Genomic DNA, 26,289 nt, shown 5'->3' with positions numbered 1-26,289 from the left:
GTATGAGGACCAGATTGGGAATTTAGCCAGGACATTGGGGTTAACCCCCCTACTCTTACGATAAGTGCCATGGGATCTTTAGTGACCACAGAGAGTCAGGACACATGTTTAACGTCTCCTCCGAAAGACAGCCCTCTATGTTCCCAATCACTGCCCTGGGGAATTGGGATATTTTCTTAGACCAGAGGAAAGAGTGCCTCCTACGGGCACTCCAACACCAGTTCCAGCAGCATCAGGTCTCCTATCCAAGGACCAACCCTGCTTTGCTTCAGAGGCAAGCCAGCAGTGGCTGCAATAGGAGAAAACTGAGGATGGATCAACAACATTGTATTTACTCCACAATACTAACCTAATTGACAGTGAAAAGAAGAAACCTGCACAATATACAGTTGAAGTCGGAAGTTTACATTCACCTTAGCCAACTACATTTAAACTCAGTTTGTCACAATTCCTGACATTTAATTCCAGTAAAAATTCCCTGTCTTAGGTCAGTTAGGATCACCACTTTATTTTAAGAATGTGAAATGTCAGATTAATAGTACAGAGAATTATTTCTTTCAGCTTTTATGTCTTTCATCACATTCCCAGTGGGTCAGAAGTTTACATACACTCAATTAGTATTTGGTAGCATTGCCTTTAAATTGTTTAACTTGGGTCAAACAGGTCGGGTAGCCTTCCACAAGCTTCCCACAATAAGTTGGGTGAATTTTGGCCCATTCCTCCTGACAGCTGGTGTAACTGAGTCAGGTTTGTGGGCCTCCTTGCTCGCACACACTTTTTCAGTTCTGCCCACAAATGTTCAATAGGATTGAGGTCAGGGCTTTGTGATGGCCACTCCAATACCTTGACTTTGTTGTCCTTAAGCCATTTTTCCACAACTTTGGAAGTATGCTTGGGGTCATTGTCCATTTGGAAGACTCATTTGCGACCAAGCTTTAACTTCCTAACTGATGTCTTAAGATGTTGCTTCAATATATCCACAAAATGTTCCTGCCTCATGATGCCATCTCTTTTGTGAAGTGCACCAGCCCCTCCTGCAGCAAAGCACCCCCACAACATGATGCTGCCACCCCAGTGCTTCACGGTTGGGATGGTATTCTTCGGCTTGTAAGCCTCCCCCTTTTCCTCCAAATATAACGATGGTCATTATGGCCAAACAGTTCTATTTTTGTTTCATCAGACAAGAGGACATTTTTCCAAAAAGTACGATCTTTGTCCTCATGTGCAGTTGCAAACCGTAGTCTGGCTTTTTTATGGCGGTTTTGGAGCAGTGGCTTCTTCCTTGCTGAGCAGCCTTTCAGGTTATGTTGATATAGGACTCGTTTTACTGTGGATATAGATACTTTTGTACCTGTTTCCTCCAGCATCTTCACATGGTCCTTTGCTGTTGTTCTGAGATTGATTTGCACTTTTCGCACCAAACTACGTTCATCTATGTTCATCTCTAGGAGAACGCGTCTCCTTCCTGAGCTGTATGACGGCTGCGTGGTCCCATGGTGTTTATACTTGCATACTATTGTTTGTACAGATGAACGTGGTACCTTCAGGCGTTTGGAAATTGCTCCCAAGGATGAACCAGACTTGTGGAGGTCTACAATTTATTTTCTGAGGTCTTGGCTGATTTCTTTTGATTTTCCCACTGTTGTCAAGCAAAGAGGCACTGAGTTTGAAGGTAGGCCTTGAAATACATCCACAGGTACACCTCCAATTGACTCAAATTATGTCAATTAGCCAATCATAAGCTTCTAAAGCCATGACATAATTTTCTGGAATTTTCCAAGCTGTTTAAAGGCATAGTCAACTTAGTGTATGTAAACTTCTGACCCACTGGAATTGTGATACTGTGAATTATAAGTGAAATAATCTGTCTGTAAACAATTGTTGGAAAAATTACTTGTGTCATGCACAAAGTAGATGTCCTAACCGACTTGCCAAATCTATAGTTTGTTAACAAGACATTTGTGGAGTGGTTGAAAAACGAGTTTTAATGACTCCAACCTAAGTGTATTTTCTGGAATTGTCCGACTTCAACTGTAAAAATATTCCAAAACATGCATCCTGTTTGCAACAAGGAACTAAAGTAATACTGCAAAAAATGTGGCAAAGCAATTCACTTTTTGTCCTGAATACAATGTTTTATGTTTGGAGCAAATCCAATACAATACAACACATTACTGAGTACCACTCTTCATATTTTCAAGCGTAGTGGTGGCTGCATCATGTGATGGGTATGCTTGTAATCGTTAAGTACTGGGGAGTTCTTCAGGATAAAAAAGAAACAGAGTGGAGCTAAGTACAGGCAAAATCATAGAGGAAAACCTGGTTCAGTCTGCTTTCCACTAGACACTGAGAGATGAATTCACCTTTCAGCAGGACAATAACCTAAAACACACAATAACCTAATATACACTGGAGTCGCTTACCAAGAAGACAGTGAATGTTCCGGAGTGGCTGAGTTAGTTTTGACTTTAATTTACTTGAAAATCTATGGCAAGACCTGAAAATGGTTGTATAGCAATGATTGAAAAAGAAAAGGAGAGCCGCACACTCTAGGAGCTCAGGTGCAATAATTTAATAACCTAATATCCAACGTTTCAACAGACAAGCTGTCTTCATTATACCCTGATGAAGACAGCTTGTATGTCAAAACGTTGGATATTAGACAGAGCTTGAAGAATTAAAAAAATAATAATGGGCAAATGTTGCACAATCCAGGCGTGGAAAGCTCTTAGAGACTTACCCAGAAAGACTCACAAATGTAAGCACTGCCAAAGGTGCTTCTACAAAGTATTGACTCAAGGGTGTGAATACTTACGTAAATTAGATATTTCTGTTTTTCATTTAGAAAACATTTGCAATAAATTCTAAAAACATATTTTCGCTTTTTTGTCATTGTGGGTATTATGTGTAGATGGGTGAGATAAAAACATCTATTTAATCCTTTTTGAATTCAGGCTGTAACACAATAAAGTCAAGGGGTATGACTACTTTCTGAAGGCACATGAATGATACCACTCCATTAGACTGACAGTTATAGTCATGAAAATTCATTGGTGTGTTTATGTCTATGCATGCATGTGTATCTCTCACCAGGCCAGTGCGACTGGGCCGCCCGCCCACCGAGGAAGCCACAGAGCTAACAGAGCTGATGGACGAGCTGCTGGGACTGTGGGCCAAGGATGACACCCCCATGGCCATGCGCTTGCTCTTCTTGGCCTTGGCCGGGCTGGTGGAGGGGAAACCGATACGGATCACCTTGTGGATGGGTGCGAACAGTCCAAACCTGGGCGGACACTGGAAGTACCTGGGTCAGAAGTAGAGAACGACCGATATGGGTTTTTAAGGGCAAATGACGATTTGTGGGGGGTCAAGTAGGCCGACATTTAATGCCGATAATAAATATAATGAATTGTTAACTTTTTGATGAGAAATATTCCCAGAGACAGCCATGTATCAATTCAATCAATTTGACTTTGTTTTTAACAATCTAACTACATAGCAACATAATGGTAAGAATTTATTTGAATTGTAAATCTCTTGATAAACTGGGTACATCAAGACGGCATGGGCCTACTCACAATATAGGTGAATTCATATTCAATAGGACTGTGTGCATGCATTGAGTTATTGAGCTCGTTTTGACTGATTTCAGTGGTCTGAGGCTACAAATGGTAATCTGTTTCCCTTTCATTTAGGACCATAGGCCTACAAGCTAGGCTTCCGTTGCTTCCAGAGGCAGTTTGGAACTTGGTAGTGAGTGTTGCAACCGAGGACAGACGATTTTTACCCACTATGCGCTTCAGCACTCTACGGTCCTGTTCTGTGAGCTTGTGTGGCCTACCTAGGGTTGCACATTTTGGGGAATATTCAGAGGTGGGAATTAATGGGAATATATGGGAATTAACAGAAATATATGCAAATTAATACCATTTAATTGTTTCTTGCATTGGATATATTTTTTATTAACTTTATTTAACTAGACAAGTCAGTTAAGAACAAACTCTTATTTTCAATGATGGCCTAGGAACAGTGGGTTAACTGCCTTGTTCAGGGGCAGAACAACAGATATTTACCTTGTCAGCTCAGGGATTCAATCTTGCAACCTTGCGGTTACTAGTCCAACGCTCTAACCACTAGGCTACTTGCCACCCCAGATATATTTACCATATCATATGGAGACATAATTGCAAATGATTAAATCCTTCCAATAGAAATAAAAAAACAATTTAGTTATGAATTGAACTTTAATTAAATGAGTTGACTCTTCACATGGGATGATTTCACTGAACAACAAAAGAAAGGGAATATTGAATGATCCCCAATGATCCATCTCATCTCCCAAAAACTTTTTCAACATACATCTGTAAAATGATAGTCTGGAAACTAAAGCTTTGGTTGTCTTCCTCTCAGGCTTCCATGTCTTCTCCCTGGACCTCCTCAATGTCCACCTCTTGAACATCAGACTCTGATGCCTCATCTTCACTGTCACTTTCCAACCTTGTTGAGGATGGCTCGTTGTCAGGCTCAAAAAGCCTCAAATTGCCCAGATAGCCACCAATTTTTCAACCCTTGTATTGGTCAGCCTGTTGCGTGCTTTGGTGTGTGTGTTCCAAACAAGGACCAGTTGCACTCTGAGGCGGCTGATGTTGGTGGGATTTGGAGGATGATGGAGGCAACAGGGGAAAGAGCCTCAGATCCACAAGGGTCTTCCACCAGGTGGCTGATGAGATATGTTGGCACGACTGCCATATTGCATCTCCATCCCAAAGCCCTTGCTTGGAAGTGTACGTCGCCAGACTGCCAAGAACCTTGCCCTGATCCAAGCCAAGGTGGCGAGACACAGTAGTGATGACACCATAAGCCTTGTTGATCTCTGCACCAGACAGGATGCTCTTGCCAGCATACTTGGGGTCAAACTTGTACGCTGCGGCGTGTATGGGCTTCAGGCAGAAGTCTTCACACTTTTTGATGTATTTCAGAACTGCAGTTTCCTCTGCTTGGAGCAACAGTGAAGTGAGCAGGGCCGTACAGATTTCTTCTCTTACATCTGCAAGCAGAGTCTGAACATCAGACAGGATGGCATTGTCTCCCTCAATCCGTGCAATAGCTTCTGCTATAGGTTTCAGGAGTTTCAGGCTGCTTACCACTGTCTTCCAAAATACATCATCCAGGAGGATCCTCTTGATGGGTTTGTCCCTATCGGCAGACTGTGATATGGCCATTTCTTGGAGAGACTCCTTCCCCTCCAGGAGACTGTCAAACATGATGACAACACCACCCCAAGGGTGTTGCTGGACAGCTTCAATGTGGTACTCTTATTCTTCTCACTTTGCTTGGTGAGGTAGATTGCTGCTATAAGTTGATGGCCCTTCACATACCTAACCATTTCCTTGGCTCTCTTGCAGAGTGTATACATTTCTTTCAGTGCCATGATGTCCTTGAGGAGCAGATTCAATGCAAGAGCAGCACAGCCAATGGGTGTGATGTGAGGGTAGGACTCCTCCACTTTAGACCAAGCAGCCTTCATGTTCGCAGCATTGTGGTCCAAGGACATTGATGGCTGCCTTCAGCTCATCTGCAATGTAGAGACCCGTGTGTCTGTTGTCCCTTGTGTCTGTGCTTTTGTAGAATACTGGTTGAGGGGTGGAGATGATGTAGTTAATTATTCCTTGCCCACGAACATTCGACCACCCATCAGAGATGATTGCAATACAGTCTGCTTTCTCTATGATTTGCTTGACCTTCACTTGAACTTTGTTGAACTCTGCATCCAGCAAATGAGTAGATAAAGCATGTCTGGTTGGAGGGGTGTAAGCTGGGCGAAGAACATTCAGAAATCTCTTCCAATACACATTACCTGTGAGCATCAGAGGTGAACCAGTTGCATACACAGCTCGAGCAAGACATTCATCAGCATTTCTCTGACTACGCTCCTCCATTGAGTCAAAAAAACTTCTGATTCCAGGAGGACCACGAGCTGTTGCTATCAATAAGGTGTCTGATTCATCATTTTCACCTCGAATAGAAGTAAAGGGACTTTTGTCAGAGGTTGCTTGTTGTGAGTGCTGAGGGAACATCATGCACTTGGCCAGATGGTTCTGCATCTTTGTTGCATTCTTCGCATGTGATTTGCCACAGTATTTGCAAATGTACACAGCTTTTACTTCTACATTAGCTGCAGTGAAATGTCTCCACACATCAGATAGTGCCCGTGGCATTTTCCTGTAAAGATTAGAAAATAATCTACATTAGTAGTACTTTTTATTCCATGTACAGATAAATAGTTAACCAGTTAGATTAAACAACTCCTTTGTAAGATAAATCTTTTAAAATTAAACATGTATGGAAACAGGTGAATTAACACTACTCAGTTAGCAGGCTCAAGCAAGCTAAAACCCACATGGTAGCAAAAACTTATTAGCAGAAATTGTTAACAAGTTACAAGTGATTTAAACACACTTTGCTGTAGGCTGCTATTTACAAAACATAATGTATGTCACATAAAATATATTCACCCCAACCAGTATTGTAATCAAAACTTACCAGAAAGCATTTAGTCCTTGGCTCAGACAGTGTAGTAGTGTGGGCTCAATAGCGTCTCATTAGTGTGCAAGATCTTGAGAATCAGCTGTACATGTGATGGAAGAATGCACTGTGCATGCAGATGTCACGCTGGTATAAAGGATTTGGAGACAGACACAGGGATACACAGGGTTTTTAATACACCCAAAACAAACCCGTATACAAAACACTGGGATGTACCTAAACAAAAGAGCGAGGGTAAACCTTGAAAAACGATATGGGACGAGACCCGTAATACACAATGCACAAAGCACGCAGCACAAAAGCTGAAACAACGCAATGGTACTCACACAACCAACGGACATGGGAACAATATCTGACAAGGACAATGGGGAACAGAGGGCACATATATAATATACTGTACTAATCAGGGGAAATGGGAACCAGGTGTGCGTAATCAGAAAAGTCTGGGGTTGATGATAATGAATCCAGTTCAGTGTAGCCTAGAAGGCCGGTGACGTCGACCTCCGGAACTGATGAACAGAATGAGCAGCAGTACCGGGGGGATCTGTGACAGCAGAGGGTTGCAATTCCATTAAATTGGGGATAGTTTAACCAAAAAATGTCCGGAAATTTACCGGAAAGTTTCCGACCCTTTTGCAACCCTAGGCCTACCACTTCGCGGCTGAGCCGTTGTTGCTCCAAAATGTTTTCACTTTACAATATCAGCACTTACAGTTGACCGGGGCAGCTCTAGCAGGGCCGAAATTTGACGAACTGACTTGTTGGAAAGGTGTTATCCTATGATGGTGCCATGTTGGAAGTCACTGAGCTCTTCAGTCAGGCTATTCTACTACTAATGTTTGTCTATGGAGATTGCATGGTGGTGTGCTCAATTTTATACACCAGTGAGCAACGGCTGAGGCTGAAATAGCCAAATCCACTAATTTGAAGGGGTGTCCACATACTTTTGTATATATAGTGTATGTATCTTGTCCATGCCCACCGCGCCTCTCCATTGTGCAGTTGGAGAGACGCACTGCTACGCTCTGTCAAAGTCATCTAACATAAATTATGTAGCCTATACGTAGAAAAAGTATATAGCCTCTTTGGACTTTTTTGTAGCCTACAGGGCACCCAAATATATGACATTGTCATGAAACAGACAATTTTTACATCATGCGTGTTTCCAATCAAATAGCCTAAATGGTGGCCGATATCAAATACAAATGCGCTTCGACGTGAATATGAATTAACATCTTATCAAACACACCATATCCTAAAAACCATACAGATAAAATGTGAAATAGCCTATGGAATGAAATTAGACTACACATGACTGCTGTACGCGAGTTCCACTTAGAGGGATAAATTGCCATGATAATTGGCGAGTTCACATTTGTAGGCCTACTCGTTAATTTCTGAGCTGATCATGGCTAAGAAGAAAATACGGACGGTATTTTCCAAGATAACACAATGCCTGATAAACTTGGGTAGCTGACATAGGCGGCGAGTGAGTTTCAAGTTTGGGGAAGTTTACAATTTATTATAATATTTCTACCGATCTGCAGTTTAATTTCAATAACAACATTTTCATTCCTCATTTATCTCTAATAATACAAATTTCAATTAAAATGATACAAATCTGAAAGTAAGAATTCAACTAATGCAAGAGCACCAGCTTCTGCCATATGGACACATTGATACACCGTGAGCCATTGGTGGCAAAATAAATTAGCGCATGGAACTTAGAGATAGCCTATAGGCCAATGCAGCAGTAGTCCTATAACTTCCATTGTCAACTAAGTAAAAATGCATTAATCTCTCTACTCTGCCTGTCTGCCTCCCCTTCTATCTGTTTGACTTGAAGATTCGCTCGTGAATTGCAACATTATACCAAATCAATCAACTGTGTCCAGCCCGAAGCTGTTGCTATAGCGAACTTGCAACATTGTAACAACTATCCACTGTACAAACACTGGTTGAATCAATGTTGTTTCCACGTCATTTCAACAAATAAAATCTACATGATGACATTGAATCAACCTGGAAAAGGGATTGGATTTGCAAAAAGTCATCAACGCAAGGGAATTGTCTTTTTCTCACCTGTAATTTTTTACCTAAATCCAATGACATGGTAATTTTCAACCAAATGTAAATCAAAACTAGATGTTGAAATGACATCTGTGACCAGTGGGTAGCCTATTCCGGGCCCTCAGAGCTTCTTGCGCCAATAAATTGTTGTTACCATATTTAGAAAGCATTTCAATTATTTCATGCTCTATTGCCCCACTTTTTTGAATAGGAAAATAAATCATATATGATTTTTCATATTTTCTGAATATTTGCATGCATTTGAGCTTGTGTCCTCAGAAGTGAGTACACCTCAGCAATTTATTTAAAAAAATTACCAGAAAGGTGAGTTTTAGACCCCCAAAATGTTGCAGCTCAAATCATCAGAATGAGGGATATTTTTACTTGGAGGGACGTCTACCAACGATCACTAAAATAATGATTATGATCACACTTCCTCAATTTAAATATTATGGAGACACCGATACATCTGTCAGCCAAGCATGAGTTATCAGTGTAGCCTGTCATCGTCTAGACATGACGTTGAAATATCTTCACGCCTAGAATAAAAACTTCCATCCCAGACTTCTGTCATAAGAGTCAATTTAATAAATAAATAAAAAATAATAATAATTACAGGGGGCCGTTTGGAAAAACTAATCCTGTTCGAATCGTCCTTTGGAATAAAGAAAATGCTTGGATAATAATTTCATAACACAGCAAATAATAGGTTTATCGGTGTAGAATGCACCGCATCATCCCATGGGATCTGTCAAGGCTGCGCACAGCAGAAATATCACTGAAATATTCTAGTTCCTACACATCACAATCTAAAAACAAACAAAATAGGCCTTTTATAAGTTGATAAGCAAATGGGCAGTATCATGTTCATGCCAGTCCTCCCTAGAATGCAAAATGTGTCTTCCTAGTAGGACTCTGCAATAACGAGGTGGTGTGTGCGCAGCCATTTTAGCGTGTTTTGGGAGTCGAGCAAGAGTCGACTCTTAACTTAACTCCAACCACAGGAGTCGGAGTCGACTCCAAAAATCCTGAAACTGTTCACCTCTACTAATGAATGAGACGATCGAAGGACGCTCGGGCTTTTCACTGAGTGTACAAAACATTAAGAACACCTTCCTAATATTGAGTTGGAACCCCCCTTTGCCCTCCGAACAGCCTCAATTCGTCGGGGCATGGACTCCACGGGCATGCTGGGGCGGCAGGTAGCTCAGTGGTTAGAGTGTTGGGCCAGTAACTGATAGGTTGCTAGATCGACTCCTGAGCTGACAAGGTAAAGATCTGTCGTTCTGCTCTTGAACAAGGCAGTTAATCCACTGTTCATAGGCCATCATTGTAAATAAGAATTTGTTCTTAACTGACTTGCCTAGTTAAATAAAAAAAAATGGACTCCAATGCTTCCCACAGTTGTGTCAAGTTGGCAGGAGGTCCTTTGTGTGGTGGACCATTCTTGATACACACGGGAAACTGTTGAGTGTGAAAAACCCAGCAGCGTTGCAGTTCTTGACACAAACCGGGCCTGGCACCTACTACCATACCCTGTTCAAAGGCACTTAAATCTTTTGTCTCGCCCATTTTTTTAAATGTGAATATTCAGTCAATTTCATTGTTTTAGGTTGCTTTTTTAAATGTTTGCTAAGTTATCTGTTTTGTTTTTGTTACTTTGTACATGCTAAAACACAAGGTGGCAGGTAGCCAAGCGGTTAGTGTTGGGCCAGTAGCCAAAAAAGTTGTTAGTTTGAATCCAAGTGTTGACAAGGTAAAAAAAAAAAAGAAGGTCAATGTGCCCTTGAGCAAGGCCCTTAACCCTAATTGCTCCAGGGTCGCCGTTGATAATGGCGACTCTCCGAAGGTGTCTCAGGGGGACTTGGGATATGCAAAAAAGCTAATTTCCAATTAATACGTGTGAAATAGGACAAATATAAGCACCCACCAAATTATGTATTATTATTTAAAAGTCTTATGACTAATACCCTTTAAAAATCTTTGAGTAAAATTAGCTCTTTTTATAAATGTTTTGCTTCTACCTTGCAAGGAAGTGGGCCATAGTTTACTAAAGGAAGGGATAATTAATGAGTACTTGACATCGGACATCATGCCTATGCATCCCAATGTCTGCAAAGGAGCGACTGGAGAGAGTTTCATAGCGCATTTAGTATTTTCGACCGAGGCCCTCTTAGACAAATATTCCCATGCTATGTCTCGGCGACGTAAATACATGGTGAATTTCCTGTTGTCTCAATGTATTGTCAAAGACTCCAGTCACCCAAGTCATAGACTGTTCTCTCTGCTACCGCACGGCAAGTGGTACCGGAGCGCCAAGTCTAGGTCCAAAAGGCTCCTTAACAGCTTCTACCCCCAAGCCATAAGACTGCTGAACAATTAATCAAATGGCCACCCAGACTATTTACATTGACCACCCCACCCTTTGTTTTTAAACTGCTGCTACTCGCTGTTTATTATCTCTGCATAGTCACTTTACCCCTACCTACATGTACAAATTACCTCGACTAACCTGTACCCCCGCACTTTGACTCTGTACCCCTGTATATAGCCTCGTTATTGTTACTTTCATTTATTTAGTAAATATTTTCTTAACTCTTTGTTGAACTGCATTGTTGGTTAAGGGCTTGTAAGTAAGCATTTCATGGTAAGGTCTACCTGTTGTATTCGGCGAATGTGACAGATAACATTTGATTTGATTTGCCTATGTAACTAAGTATGTAATTATGCTAAGTTAAGAGGGTTTTTTGCATGCAGTTACAGTTATGTTTACTTTTTTCCCTCTCTTTTATGAAGGGTTAGGTAAACCGGAAGGATGAACCGATATCACAATATGCCTTGCTCAGATTGATATGAAAATGATATCAATATAATATCGAATTATCGATATTGGTGCCCACTACTAGGTTCCATCATGTCAAGTGGAATCAAGTCCTTTCAAATCAGAGGTTATGAAAGAAAGGTGGCAATGAGGAATTAAGACTGGCCTTTCAAGACTATTGGGAAACATTACATTACATTCATTTTAGTGGCATGTTGGAAAAGTTATATCAATGGTCTAGTATGTATTATGTCATTAATAATATATTACTGTAAAATGTGATGCAAGTCATGACTAGTTGCTGTCGAGCATTCTTTCACATCAAAAGGTATTTTAATAGAAATCAATCACTTTGAGAGGCGGAAAACATGCTTTTGGTTAAGTTGATTGAAATAAAGCTTTCTAAGGCATATTTCAAAAATCAAATATGTAAGTCGAGGAAACTAGAGCATGTTGCTGCTAGTATATGTTAGCACAGCTACTTTCCATCTCAATTTTTATTTTTTTATTTTGGGATTAATTTTGTAGGTAGAAGAGTGAAGTCATATTCTGGAGAGTGAAGTCATCTTCTGTTTGCACAGCGATTTATGTTTCCACCATTTTGGAAATAATTCAATTGAATATTGTGTTACAGAGGGGAAGGCCTAGCTCTAATAATTTACCATACAGTGGAATTGCAGCTAAAAAGAGAATGATGCTGTCTTGTCTGACACTAAACCACACATGATAGATTTGTTTAAGCCACTACTAGGCCTACAGCTAGATCTGCTAGACAGATCTGTGTGGGGGCTTTGTGTGCGTGCATGCGAGCGTGTGTGTAGGAGAGCGAGAAAGAGACAGTGAGAGACATAAAAATTGAAATAAAGAGGGAGTTAGATCAAGTAGGAGAGGGGGAGAGAGAAAGACACACACAGAGAGAGAGAGAGATACCTGGTTCCAGCCACTGCACCGTCATTCTTCCCCAGGGGCTCGTCCAACTCCACGCCGCACCACTCACCCTTGGCAAAGTCAGTCTCCCCCACGTAGCGCACCACTCCTGTCTTAGTGCCTCCCACCTGAAAATACAAAGGAGCATGATGAACAGCTGCAACATCTTGGTAATTATCATGTCCAAAATACCTTGCATAGAAAGATAAAATCTAGAAAAACTGCAACTGAGGTAGACATGAGGTTGTCTTTCTGTTTCTTTTTGCTCGTTTGTTTCTTGGCATGTGATATTTTTGTTATTTCAGATGCCCCCAAAATGTGTATACTTGAAAAAAAGACATGTTGTTTGCGACATCCTTTTCCAACTGTGCAAGGATGTTCTTACAGGTTTAAAAATAAGGTATGTAGTGTGGCGAAATCCTGCACGACGTCTTCACCACTACAGTATATACTGTATACCAAAAAAGGTAACAATAACCATTGGGCTACTTTCAGTGACAATGGAGTGTTGCCTTTTTAGAAGGTGGGATTGGGATGTTATGCATGTATCCCATAGTGACACTAAAGGACGTAGACACATAAGGGTGAAATCAGACAGGCATCTTGGTGTTGCATGGGGAGACATCGGAGTTGACAACTCGGACGGAGTTGACAACTCGGACGGAGTTGACAACTCGGACGGAGTTGACAACTCGGACGGAGTTGACAACTCGGAGTTGACAACGGAGCGACGGACCTGATGTGTAATCGTGCATGACTGAAAAAGCTGATATGGCCTACATTGTCTGAAAAGGTCACAGCCGGTTACACTAGTGCGATCAGGCAGACTGATGATTCAGAAACGTTCAATCATCTACAAACAGTGTACCGATGCAAACAGAGTTCCATTCTCAGTGTTTTGGAATGCCATTGTAACCGATGTGAAATGGCTAGTTAGTTAGCGGTGGTGCGCGCTTATAGCGTTTCAATCGGGTGACGTCACTCGCGCTGAGACCTGAAGTAGTTGTTCCCCTTGCTCTGCAAGGGCTGCGGCTTTTGTGGTGCGATGGATAACGATGCTTCGTGGGTGTCAGTTGTTAATGTGTGCAGAGGGTCCCTGGTTCAAGCCCAGGTTGGGGCGAGGAGAGGGACGGAAGCTATACCGTTACACCAACAATATTGTGTCCTCTCCCAAACCCCCCAAAATAATAATAATATAAAATCTAAGATAATCAGACATGGTATACTGTATATTGACATACAACTTTCCAAGTATCATCATGGCATGCTATAGGCTACTTATGCTGCAGAAAATGTACCTGTCATAAGAAAAAAATGACCAGCTGATGAGATAAATGAACTGTGCACAGCGCTTCATACTGAGATGCGCTGTCTGTTGCCAAGCAGCACCAACAATATGCTTTTGGAACGCCCCACGAGATGATTGGCATGTGATTTGCTAGTGTCAAAGGAGGCCAAACTCACGAGGAAACGAGATTCTCTGGGAAAATCCGACCCAACCATGTCCAACATGCATCTGGCGTGCTCCGAACTGAAATTCACATATAAGCAACGGTACTTACGTAGCCCGAGTTGGCTAGAAGTACATCCACTATAACCGTGGAAAAGCACAGGTAGAGCTGATACCACCTCTGTCTGTAACAATGGAAAAAAGTGCGCATCAATATATCCCTTTTTTTTTCTTGTCATAATAGTGGGTGTAGCTGGTGTATGCAGTCAGGCGCAGGAGAGCAGAGAATTGGGAGCAACGTAACTTTACTCAGAATAATGAATGGTGCAAGGTAAAACACTACACTTGCCCAAACACAAACACACGAACATCAACTTTTACGAACGCTTGTTTGTAAAAAAACAGCACCCGTCGAAATAACCAGTTACCAACATTACCAAACATGACATAAAACAATCCCGCACAACACCATGGGAGAAACAGAGGGTTAAATACATGAACAATAATTAGGGGAATGAAAAACAGGTGTGTAGAAACAAAGACAAAACAAATGGAAAATGAAAAGTGGATCAGCGATGGCTAGTAGACCGGCGACGCCGACCGAACAAGGAGAGGAACTGAATTCGGCTGAAGTCGTGACAGTACCCCCCCCCTTGACGCGTGGCTCCAGCAGCGCGCCGACGCCGGCCTCGGGGACGACCCGGAGGACGAGGTGCAGGGCGATCCGGATGGAGACGGTGGAACTCCCACAGCATCGAAGGGTCCAACACGTCCTCCACCGGCACCCAGCATCTCTCCTCCGGACCGTACCCCTCCCACTCCACAAGGTACTGAAGGCCCCTCGCCCGACGCCTCGGGTCCAGTATGGACCGAACTTCGGCTGAAGTCGTGACATTTCTGTGTATTTAATGTAAATACAGATGTAGGATCTTAATTTGAGCCAGTTTGCTACAGCAGGAAAATAATCCAGCAGCAACATGAAATGTGAAGAGTTTTAGATAAAAAGAGTTTTAGATTACTTGATATTGTGTTTCTTTGTTTTTCTATTGAATGTTAGGGGCACGTTTTGAATTTAAAAAATCTGAGTGATAGAAATGGAAGTAATCCAAATGTAATCAGATTATTTTGAATACTCCTTTAAGAGTAATAATAGAGTAATCCAATGCATTATGTTACTTATTACTTTCGTTGCCATGTAATCTGTAATCAACAACTGATTAAAATGTTTAAGTCATCTGCCCAACCCCTAAACAATAACCTAACAATCGGCAATGAGTGAAATAACCTCTCCTTGATCTTCACTAAACCAAAATATACAAATAAACCAATATAAATACAAATTCTCAATGATCGATTCGATATCAAATCTCTTTCCACATAAACAACAAATATACAGGATTTTTTTTTATGAACATGATAAACACACACATGATGTCATCATCCTAGAGGCCAAACAATGATATCATCCATGCCAGTGTGTATCTCTTACTCAAAGCACTCCTAGGAGCAGAACAATGAAATTCAGTCTGAATTCATCTGATGGCAAAACCTGGTATAGCTTTCACTCTTTTTTCAATCCCCTAAAGGACTCTCCTGTTATTTCACAGACAGCCATATTGATTCCACTTCTGGCTGTGAGAAGATATTGTTTTCTAAATGGTATGATGACAACACAAATGCAAATAACAAAGACTGAGATGTTATTGCTCCACAAGGCTTATTTACTGGAAAAAATACACTCCATTTCACAACTTGGTAAAACTTCCTATTAATACTGTCTTTATAATGGATTATAAGCACATTTATAAAATCTTATGAGCTATGCATAATGCAAATAAGGACTCTCCATGAAATAGGCACTAATAATTACTCGTTAACATCTATATCTATAGAGCATTATGACAAGGCTGTATAATGCCTTATGAAGCAAAGTGTTATAATGCCCTCACACCATTCTCATAGCGTTATAATACATTATAATGAGGCATTATAATGACATTGACATTCACACACAACATTTTTTTTAAAGATTGTGGATAACACTCTGTTATCCACAATCTTTAAAAAAAATGTTGTGTGTGAATGTAGTAGAGATGGACAATGTCTGTCACTGAAATGAGTTGGTGGAGAATAGTGCTTTGTTCACTACCCAACATCTGACTCATGACTACTGACATCTTGTTTTGAGTCACATCTTCTCCAGACTGATCCCGGGACACAGAGGCCTTTTGTGAGTGGGCTAGAGAAGAACCTACAGTAATTGCCTTTATGGAAAGAGAAAAGAGCATAACTTACTTACAGCACACTGCCCTTATGGATAGCATGGCATTGTCAGCACAGAGCAGTTTCCAGTGAATTATAATGTTGTATTCATCAAATTCATACAAATCAGTTGTGCTGTAGGTTGTCTTGTCATGACGTGTTTTAAGAACTTACTGCTGATGTTTGAGGATAAAAACTGCACAATGAATGTTAAGGGTTGATCGATTAATACATGTTTATAATAAATAATAAACGTTATTTATTATAATACATATAAATAATTATAAATATTATAATACAATATGTATTAGATATAATTATTTATCAAGAATTATTATTAATAAATAATAATAATGATAGTCATCATCAATGTCAATGTCAGTCAAAACAGGTTAAATATCTCTGACTTCCACTCCTTCTCATCCACATATGGTGCACATTTGTACGTGAAATACAAGTACTGTCACTGTAACATCCTCACTTCTCACTTCCTCTGAGAAGAGAAGCTCCAGCTTGACGTGGCAGACAGACAGATTCATCACCCATGAATCTACATAGAGATAACAAAAACACTCCCAAAGAATGTCGAATCTTCTCTTCCTAACTCACTTTGTTTACTTATAGGGACGGAAGGTAGCCTAGTGGTTAGAGCGTTGGACTAGTAACCGCAAGGTTGCAAGATCAAATCCCTGAGCTGACAAGGTAAAAATCTGCCATTCTGCCCCTGAGCAAGGCAGTTTATCCACTGTTCCCCTGGTGTCAATGATTTGGATGTCAATTAAGGTAGCCCCCCACACCTCTCTGATTCAGAGGGGTTGGGTTAAATATGGAAGACACATTTCAGTTGAATGCATTCAGTTGTACAACTGACTAGGTATTCCCCTTTCCCTAAACCTGCACAGCATGACAGACCATGTCCAAAACAGCTTTCACACCAAGGAAAACATACTGTGTGAAATAGACCACAACCTAGCTTGTCAAAACATAAGGAGAAGACATTGACCTGGGTTGACAAAATAGGAGATCTTGCTGGTTCACTGTTATCTGAGTGTTCCCTTCCATCCCTAACCTGTCCATTTTCGAGAGAACTGTGATGGAAAACTGTGACGCAAAGTGTGAAAGCCATGAGGCAAAACACAGTAGTGGGCTGCTTGTGATGCCAGTTGAATGGATGGATGACTGCATAAGGATTCACAGATTAAAGCCTGAGTGTGCCTGCCAGCAGTGCAGAGACAGTGAGTCAGCAACGTACTGTAAGACTCCTCTTGGCTACTGCCTCTCTAACTTCCTGTTTATCTGAAAGTTGGCCTGAGATGTGACTCAAAGCGACTCAGTTTTAGTCCAAGACACAGAGAGCTACACCAGGGCACTAGGCTGTGATAGCTTTGTCTATGATTTCAAATGGAGGTTAGACAGATGCACTATAAGATACAGTTAGGTGAAATGAAGTGTAACCCTTAGGCTAGTCTCGCTTAAGACATCATACTGAGGATGTGTAAGACCAGTCCTATGAGTCAGTTAGTTTGCCTTGCATTCAAAAAATATATAACTTCCACCAACTGTGTTATTGTGCTACGCAGATAGTGAAATATACATCAATAAAACATAATTAATAGAGATGGTTAAATGTTCTTTACGGGTTATTTTGCACAGATTCACTGCATTACGGAAGAGTATTAGTGCCAAGTGAAGGTAAAAAATAAACGGTGATGCGTGGTGGTGCTTGGAGTTTTTTGTTGTTGCACTTATAGTACTTAAAAAACTCGAAATACTTTGAGAGAGTTGAAATTTTGAGAATAAAGGTCCAAATTAAATTTGATGAATAGTCGCAATATTTCCATAATAAAATCAAAATACAATTTTGAGAATAATGTATTTTGAGAATAAAGTCTAAAACGTTTGATATTTTTAGTTGGCTACTGCTACCTAACGGTATTGCGTACACATTCATTAATAACCGCAGCATTCAAACGAGGCTGCAATGAAAACTAATGGGACTGTAGCGACTGTGTAAGCATCAAAATCCGGGGTGTTAGCTACGTTTCTATTCAAGCGTTGATTGACATGGAAATAGACCAATAGTATATGAGAAAATATGAAAAAGAACGGACCCCTCTGACGCTGCACATTACATCGTGACGTGTCACGAGGTAACGTAAAGCATGCATTAAGCAACTCATTGTGTGCCATACAGCCTCTTTCCACCAGTGGTAGCGTGTCTCTCACAGATTAAAAACAAGCGTAACCATATACACTTGTAAGAAACCTTGGTTATTATGGTGATGTGTGGCTCAATTGGTAGAGCATGGTGCTTTCAACGCCAGGGTTGTGCGTTTGATTCCCATGGGAGACCAATAAGTAAGTTGTTCTGGATAAGAGTGTCTGCTAAATTATGTAAATTATTTATGATTTTCGTTTAAATAAGCTTTAGTATTAATATTATTATGGCTAATTTTAAACTAATTTTTCATGAGTATGGTGCTAATAGCAGTGGTCATCAATAACACACACTGAATCAATCAATAATTCATTGCATAAGACTGATGTGCAGAATCATAAAAAGACTACCACCGCGCCAACCTCTGATGTGCATTTACACAAGCAAACCCGTCACCTGCTGACAAAGAGCTTTCGTTTTTTTTGCTCTCATGTTTTGCTGTGTTCACATATTTTGAAGTATACAGTTGAAGTCGGAAGTTTACATACACCTTAGGCAAATACATTCAAACTCAGTTTTTCACAATTCCTGACATTTAATCCTAGTAAAGATTCCCTGACTTAGGTCAGTTAGGATCACCACTTTATTTTAAGAATGTGAAATGTCAGAATTATAGTAGAGAGAATGATTTATTTCAGCTTTTACTTCTTTCATCACATTCCCAGTGGGTAAGACGTTTACATACACTCAATTAGTATTTGGTAGCATTGTTTTTAAATTGTTTAACTTGGGTCAAACGTTTTGGGTAGCCTTCCACAAGCTTCCCACAATAAGTTAGGTGAATTTTGGCCCATTCCTCCTGACAGAGCTGGTGTAACTGAGTCAGGTTTGTAGGCCTCCTTGCTCGCACATGCATTTTCAGTTCTGCCCACAAATGTTCTGTAGGATTGGGGTCAGGACTTTGTGATGGCCCTCTAATACCTTGACTTTGTTGTCCTTTAGCCATTTTGCCACAACTTTGGAAGTATGCTTGGGGTCATTGTGCATTTGGAAGACCCATTTGCGACCCAAGCTTTAACTTCCTGACTGATGTCTTGAGATGTTGCTTCAATATATCCACATAATTTTACTGCCTCATGATGCCATCTATTTTGTGAAGTACACCAGTCCCTCCTGCAGCAAAGCCCCACCACAACATGATGCTGCCACCCCCATGCTTCACAGTTGGGATGGTGTTCTTCGGCTTGCAAGCCTCCCCCTTTTTCCTCCAAACATAAGCATGGTCATTATGGCCAAACAGTTCTATTTTTGTTTCATCAGACCAGAGGACATTTCTCCAAAAAGTACAATCTTTGTCCCCATGTGCAGTTGCAAACCGTAGTCTGGCTTTTTTTATGGCGGTTTTGGAGCAGTGGCTTCTTCCTTGCTGAGCGGCCTTTCAGGTTATGTCGATATAGGACTCGTTTTACTGTGGATATAGATACTTTTGTACCTGTTTCCTCCAGCATCTTCACAAGGTCCTTTGCTGTTGTTCTGGGATTGATTTGCACTTTTTGCACCAAAGTACGTTCATCTCTAGGAGACAGCACGCGTCTCCTTCCTGAGCGTTATGACGGCTGCGTGGTCCTATGGTGTTTATACTTGCATACTATTGTTTGTACAGATGAACATGGTACCTTCAGGCGTTTGGAAATTGCTCCCAAGGAAGAACCAGACTTGTGGAGGTCTAAAGTTTTTTTTTCTGAGATCTTGGCTGATTTCTTTTGATTTTCCCATGATGTCAAGCAAAGAGGCACTGAGTTTGAAGGTAGGCCTTGAAATACATCCACAGGTACACCTCCAATTAACTCAAATTATGTCAATTAGCCTATCAGAAGCTTCTAAAGCCATGACATAATTTTCGGGAATTTTCCAAGCTGTTTAAAGGCACAGTCAACTTAGTGTATGTAAACTTCTGACCCACTGGAATTGTGATACAGTGAATTAAAAGTGAAATAATCTGTCTGTTGGAAATATTATCTGTGTCATGCACAAAGTAGATGTCCTAACCGACTTGCCACAACTATAGTTTGTTAACAAGAAATTTGTGGCGTGGTTGAAAGACACGTTTTAATGACTCCAACCTAAGTGTATTTAAACTTCCAACTTCAACTGTATATAAAGTGTAATATTTGGATGCAAACTCAAAATTGAATACAATTCAACCCTATATCTGACATGGTACAGTTCCCCCATAGTTAAATAAAGATTAAATTAAATAAAAAAATAACCATGTATGTGAGGTGTAGACTTTGGTTTCAATGTAGATTTGTTTAAAACTACCAAGAAACAGTCTGTGTGACCCTGATTTAGCCCACTGCAGTAAAGGTTAATTGTTTTATTCTGTGTTGTTACAGTTGTCAACCAACATAATGCATAGTGTATTTAATATTCTGGATTATTTTTTATAATCTAACCAAAACCGAACCGACTTCACTAGTGTGGTGTCAGTATGCATGTTTACGCGTGCCATGTGTGTCACATGTAGTGTGTGTGTATATGTTTGTTGGAATCTCAGTGTACGTTTGTGTTTGGGTAGAGTGTGCATAGACTGCCATTCATTACAGTAAGAGGCTATAGCCAGACGCCTCTAGAAGTGGGGTTAGTCGCTGGTTACTTGACAAGATAGTGGTCTTAAAAAGCAGTGAGCTATAAGGACACAAGGCGAGCCCCAAATGCAGACACAGGAGGCAGACGGTTGAGTCCAAATAGTACCAGACAATAGGCAATCTCGAGGTCAGGCCAGGCAGGAGTCAGAAACCAGATCTGAGTCCAAAAATAGTACAAGGGGATAGGCAGGCTGGTAGTCAGAACAGACAGAGTGGTCAGGCAGGTGGGTTCGGAGTCAGGACAGGCAAGGGTTAACACCAGGAGGACTAGAAACAAACAGAGACTGGGAAAAATAGGAGCAAGGAAAAACACTGGTTGACTTGGCAAACAAGACGAACTGGCACAGAGAGACAGGAAACACAGGGATATATACACCGGGGATAATAAGGGACACCTGGAGGGGTTGGAGACAATCACAAGGACAGGTGCACCAGGTCAGGGTGTGACAGTGAGCAAAACCTTTACAACCATGTTAATCCTTCAACCCTAAAAGTCGCAAAATGGTTCTGAAATATGTATGAAGTATAAGTCAAACAACTCTTGTCAAGACTAAATTAGTAAAAAAACTCCTCCCTAATCTACAGCTGTAGAAGTGCCCTCCAGTGAAGTTAACATAACATGGCTGGCTACAACAAAACGATCCCATGCAGGCTCTGGGTGGTCCTTTAACATAGATCAAAGCTAGAGCAACATGAGACGTTACTCATGTATATTTGGCGACAGAAGTTCTCTCTTTTCAGGAAGCATTTGTCTTCCCTCTAATGATGAGGGATCTCCGTCTCTGACTAACAGGGTCGTCTGGATTGTCTATGGGTGCCTCCCAAATGGCTCCTTATTCCCTATAGTGCACTTCTTTTGACTAGAGCCTTATGGACCAAGGGGAATAGGGTGCCATTTTGGACACAGACTTCATTATGTCCCAAACCCCTGATAACACGATCCTTCTAACTAGGCAGGGGATGTTAGTGACTGAGCGTCCATTAGGCCTTCAGATCCCCATTACAACCCATGAAGGAATAGGCATGGTGCTACCTTGTCATTTAGGTACTACTCAGTGTTAATCCCAGTGGTAACAACTGATTACTCAGTGTTTCAACCTCACAGCTTAGGGCCTTGAAAGCTGGTGCTGGTTGATGAGTAGTTCTAGTGGGCAGAGGCTGTTGGGAAGGCTTTAGCGAAAACATACTTATATCCATAGAGAGCATGGAAGGTGGACTCCATGGCAAGTGGTTAAAAACTATGGTCAGACATGAGAAACCACAGCAATTACAGCTGCATTTATGCATTCAAATGTAATACTTTTGATAAACCTTTCAGGGATTTCTCGAAAACAATATTTTCTACTCTTGCAGGAGTTTGAGATTACCATTGGGTATTGTGTACAAAATTGGAATACAAGTCAGAGCCTATCACAAAGCATCAAGATTGAAATGTAGAGCACCAAAATACACAATATCAATATTGCAAGAGAGGCTGACAATTTTGAAACAAGTTTCACAAATCCCTATCCAGTATCCATATTGACCAACACACTCACAGAATAGCTGTGAGTTAGAGCAGAGTGGAGAAGCAAGGTAAAATTATGTCAGCGGTGGGATCTCCAGACAGTAATCCAATGTGATTGACAAAACTGAGCATTTAGCGCAACCCAACGGTAAATTAATGGCAATGTGACCCAATTGTTGTTTAGAGAGTGTGGTTTGGTTGAAAGAACATTGTGTAAATGGCAGTCCTTGACCTTTTGTGGGAGTGCAGAATCAGTCCAGGTCTGGTTTCTCAGACTTTCAGAATGATCAATAAAGATAGCAGATTTACAGGTAAATCATAATAAGTTAGGATGGAACTTTCATAATTTTTGGTCATTGTTTTCGTGGAGCGAGGGTCAAAGCAAACGTGCTCTTCATGTCAACAACATCATTTTCCATCATCTGTTTCCACACAGTGAAAAACATTTACACATTGTTTTTTCAAGAGTGGTTTTGTCTTGATACTATGTGGGTATGAAAGTTGCAAAATGGGAACAAAAATGTAAACGCAACATGCAACAATTTCTAAGATTTTACTGAGTTACAGTTCATATATAAGGAAATTAGTCAATTGAAATTATTTCATTGGGCCCTAATCTATGGATTTCATTTGACTCAGAAAACCAGTCAGTGTCCGGTGTGACCACCATTTGCCTCATGCAGCGCGACGCATCTCCTTCGCATTGAGCTTATCAGGCTGTTGATTGTGGCCTGTGGAATGTTGTCCCACTCCTGGATATTAGTGGGAACTGGAGCATGCTGTAGTACATGTCGATCCAGAGCATCACAAACATGCTCAATGGGTGACATGTCTGATGAGTATACAGGCCATGGAAGAAATGGGAATTGTGTACAGATCCTTGCGACATGGGGCCGAGCATTATCTTGCTGAAACATGTGACCCGTTTCAGGAAACTAGGCGTATGTCGTGGGTCACTATTTCACAGGAGAGCCATTTGAAAGTAAACGTTTTTTTTTAAATCAAAATGCGTTTTTTGGCAGAAATCTCTTCTCGAACATGTGAACTTTCATGTGCCTTAATAACAAACTTGTATGCCATCTGTAAATACGAATAAAATTGTTAGATTATGAGCCTAGTTGGTTTAGCCATGGAAAAAGCGGCAACCTTCCCGCTAGCCATGATTGGCTGAGATAATGAGTGGGCTGGACATGCCAAAGATGAGTTTGGATTGGTCTGCCATATAGTACGCTTCTGTGTATTTGAGCTGGAAAGTATGTCTAGGTAATCCTGTCTAATGCGTATTTTTGAAAAATGTATTGCATAGTAAAACTGCATAAGTGTGGCTCTCCACCTTATGGAGGACCGAGTTTTGAAATCAGTGGAATTCAAGTATGATAGCTAAGGAGAAGGAGAAAACACCTGTCTCCAGATTACATCTTCAAACTAAGAGCAACCATGGCATCCGACAGATAGTCTAGCTAGCTACATTTTCAGATATTGGTTAGCTATCTGCAGATTCATACATGGTAGTAATGTCATGAGTTGTGATTCTGGTTCATTGTTTAGCTGGCTAGCTACATGTCTTAACAAAAGACTCCACTATGCAAGTATCCATTTCAATAGAATGTCACTGCAACAACTGTTGATAGACGCTGGTTAGCTACCTGCAGATTCATGCAGGGTAGTAACGTCATGAGTTTTGATTATGGTTCATTGTTTACCTAGCTAGCGACATGTCTTAACCTCTCTTGGGGAGGTCATAATTCAAAGTTCTCAAACATACGACTATTTTACACCATTTTAAAGATGCACGTCTCCTTAATGTAACCACATTGTCCGATTTCAAAAAGGCTTTACGGCGAAAGCATAAAGTTAGATTATGTTAGGACAGTTCCAACACAAGAAAAACCACACAGCCATTTTCCTAGCAAGGACAGGCGTCACAAAAACCAGAAAACCAGCTAACATTATGCACTAACCTTTGACGATCTTCATCAGATGACACTTCTAGGACATCATGTTACACAATACATGCATTTTTTGTTTGATCAAGTTCATATTTATATACAAAAACAGCATTTTACATTGCCGCGTGATGTTCAGAAAATATTTTGCCTCCAATACTACCAGTGAATCAGCACAACAATTTACAAAAATACTCATCATAAACGTTGATAAAATATTAAACTGTTATTCAAAGAATTATAGATGAACTTCTCCTTTATGCAACCGCTGTGACAGATTTCAAAAAAGCTTCACGGGGAAAGCACACTTTGCAATAATCTGAGTACTGCGCTCAGAAAAAGACATCAAGCAATACAGATACCCGCCATTTTGGAGTCATCTAAAATCATAAATAGCATTAGAAATATTCACTTACCTTTGATGATCTTCATCAGAAGGCACTTCCAGGAATCCCAGGTCCACAATAAATGTTGTTTTGTTCGATAAAGTCCATAATTTAAAAAAATATATATATTTACGTTCGTTGAAACATGTGAAACGTTGTATAGCATCAATCTTTAGGGCCTTTTTAACATAACACTTCAATAATATTCCAACCGGACGATTCCAATGTCTTGAAAAACATTTTAGAACACAGCTACCTCCTCACGTGAATGCACACCACAAAACTCATGTCCTTCCCTGAGTCACCAACTCCCCGGCCTTCTTGTTCGCTCTCTGTTCACTGCAAAAGCCTGAAACAAGGTTCTAAAGACTGTTGACATCTAGTGGAAGCCTTAGGAAGTGCAAAATGAACCCTAAGTCACTGTGTGTTAGATAGGCAAAGACTTGAATAGACTTCCAGCATCAGATTTCCCACTTCCTGGTAGGATTTTTCTCAGGTTTTTGCCTGCCATATGAGTTCTGTTATACTCACAGATATCATTCAAACAGTTTTAGAAACTTCAGAGTGTTTCCTATCCAAATCTACTAATAATACGCATATTCTAGTTCCTGTAGGCCATTTAATTAGTAGGCCATTTAATTTGGGTACGTTTTTCATCCGGCCGTGAAAATACTGCCCCCTGCCCAAGAGAGGTTAACAAAAGACTCCACTATGCAAGTAACCATTTCGGATGCATTCGTAAATTCAGTCTGGCCATCTACTCCGATTTCAGAGTACTCTCGTCTGAGAGTACCATAGTGTAGAATAACTGTTCAATTTACGAATGCACAACACCTGTTGAATATGGCCGTGTCAGTAAACGCTGGCAAAAAAGCGTCATTAAACGCTTCACCAACGTCACCAACGCTCTGGATAACATGAAAGCAGCCTAACCATCTCTGCTAGGGTGAGTAAAATGGTAAGAGTTTGAGTGGGGGCTGAAGCTTAAGAGGGTGTGAACGATGCTGAATGGGTGTAGACAAAGAAGAGCTCTCCAGTAGGTATCAAAACATTCAAAGGCCATTTTCTCAAAAGTGAGGTTACAAGTTTATCAACTTTCAAAGCAGAATTACCTTTCCATTATTTCTCAAATGTAGTGAATGATATACCATGTTGTAGCTCTGTGTCTATGTTTTTATCCAATGTAAAAAAAAACAACACAATTTCAAATTTTGCTACATAAGACCGAATCAAGGTGGTCGGTCACACATGAAGTGATGGCGGCGGATGAATGGTACAACAATGGGCCTCAGGATCTCGTCACTGTATCTGTGCATTCAAATTGCCATCGATAAAATGCAATTGTGTTCATTGTCCGTAGCTTTTGCCTGCCCATATCATATCCCCGCCTCCACAATGGGGTACTCTGTTCACAACGTTGACATTAGCAAACTGCTTCCCCACACAACGCCATCTGTCCGGTACAGTTGAAACCGGGATTCATCTGTGAAGAGCACACTTCTCCAGCGTGCCAGTGGCCATCGAAGCTGAGCATTTTCCCACTGAAGTTGGTTACGACGCCAAACTGT

At 40.8% G+C, this 26,289-nt stretch overlaps 1 protein-coding gene across 6 annotated transcripts in view; it reads right to left on the bottom strand.

The window, feature by feature from the left end:
• LOC106567552 (CAP-Gly domain-containing linker protein 2) overlaps window positions 1-26,289 on the bottom strand; it is an 82,192-nt gene that overhangs the window by 37,885 nt on the left and 18,018 nt on the right. For all 6 annotated transcript variants that reach the window (XM_014137003.2, XM_014137002.2, XM_014137005.2 and 3 more), the window contains exons 4-5: window positions 12,368-12,492; window positions 3,091-3,304 (exon numbers count right to left, since the gene is read on the bottom strand). In XM_014137003.2, the coding sequence (XP_013992478.1) occupies window positions 3,091-3,304; window positions 12,368-12,492 (339 nt within the window). The remainder of the gene's footprint in view (window positions 1-3,090; window positions 3,305-12,367; window positions 12,493-26,289) is intronic.

This window comes from Salmo salar, chromosome ssa13 (genome assembly GCF_905237065.1).
Source record: "Salmo salar chromosome ssa13, Ssal_v3.1, whole genome shotgun sequence".
Lineage (NCBI taxonomy): Eukaryota > Metazoa > Chordata > Actinopteri > Salmoniformes > Salmonidae > Salmo > Salmo salar.
The sequence above is the reverse complement of the archived record's forward strand: the minus strand, read 5'-3'. Positions and strand labels throughout refer to the sequence as shown.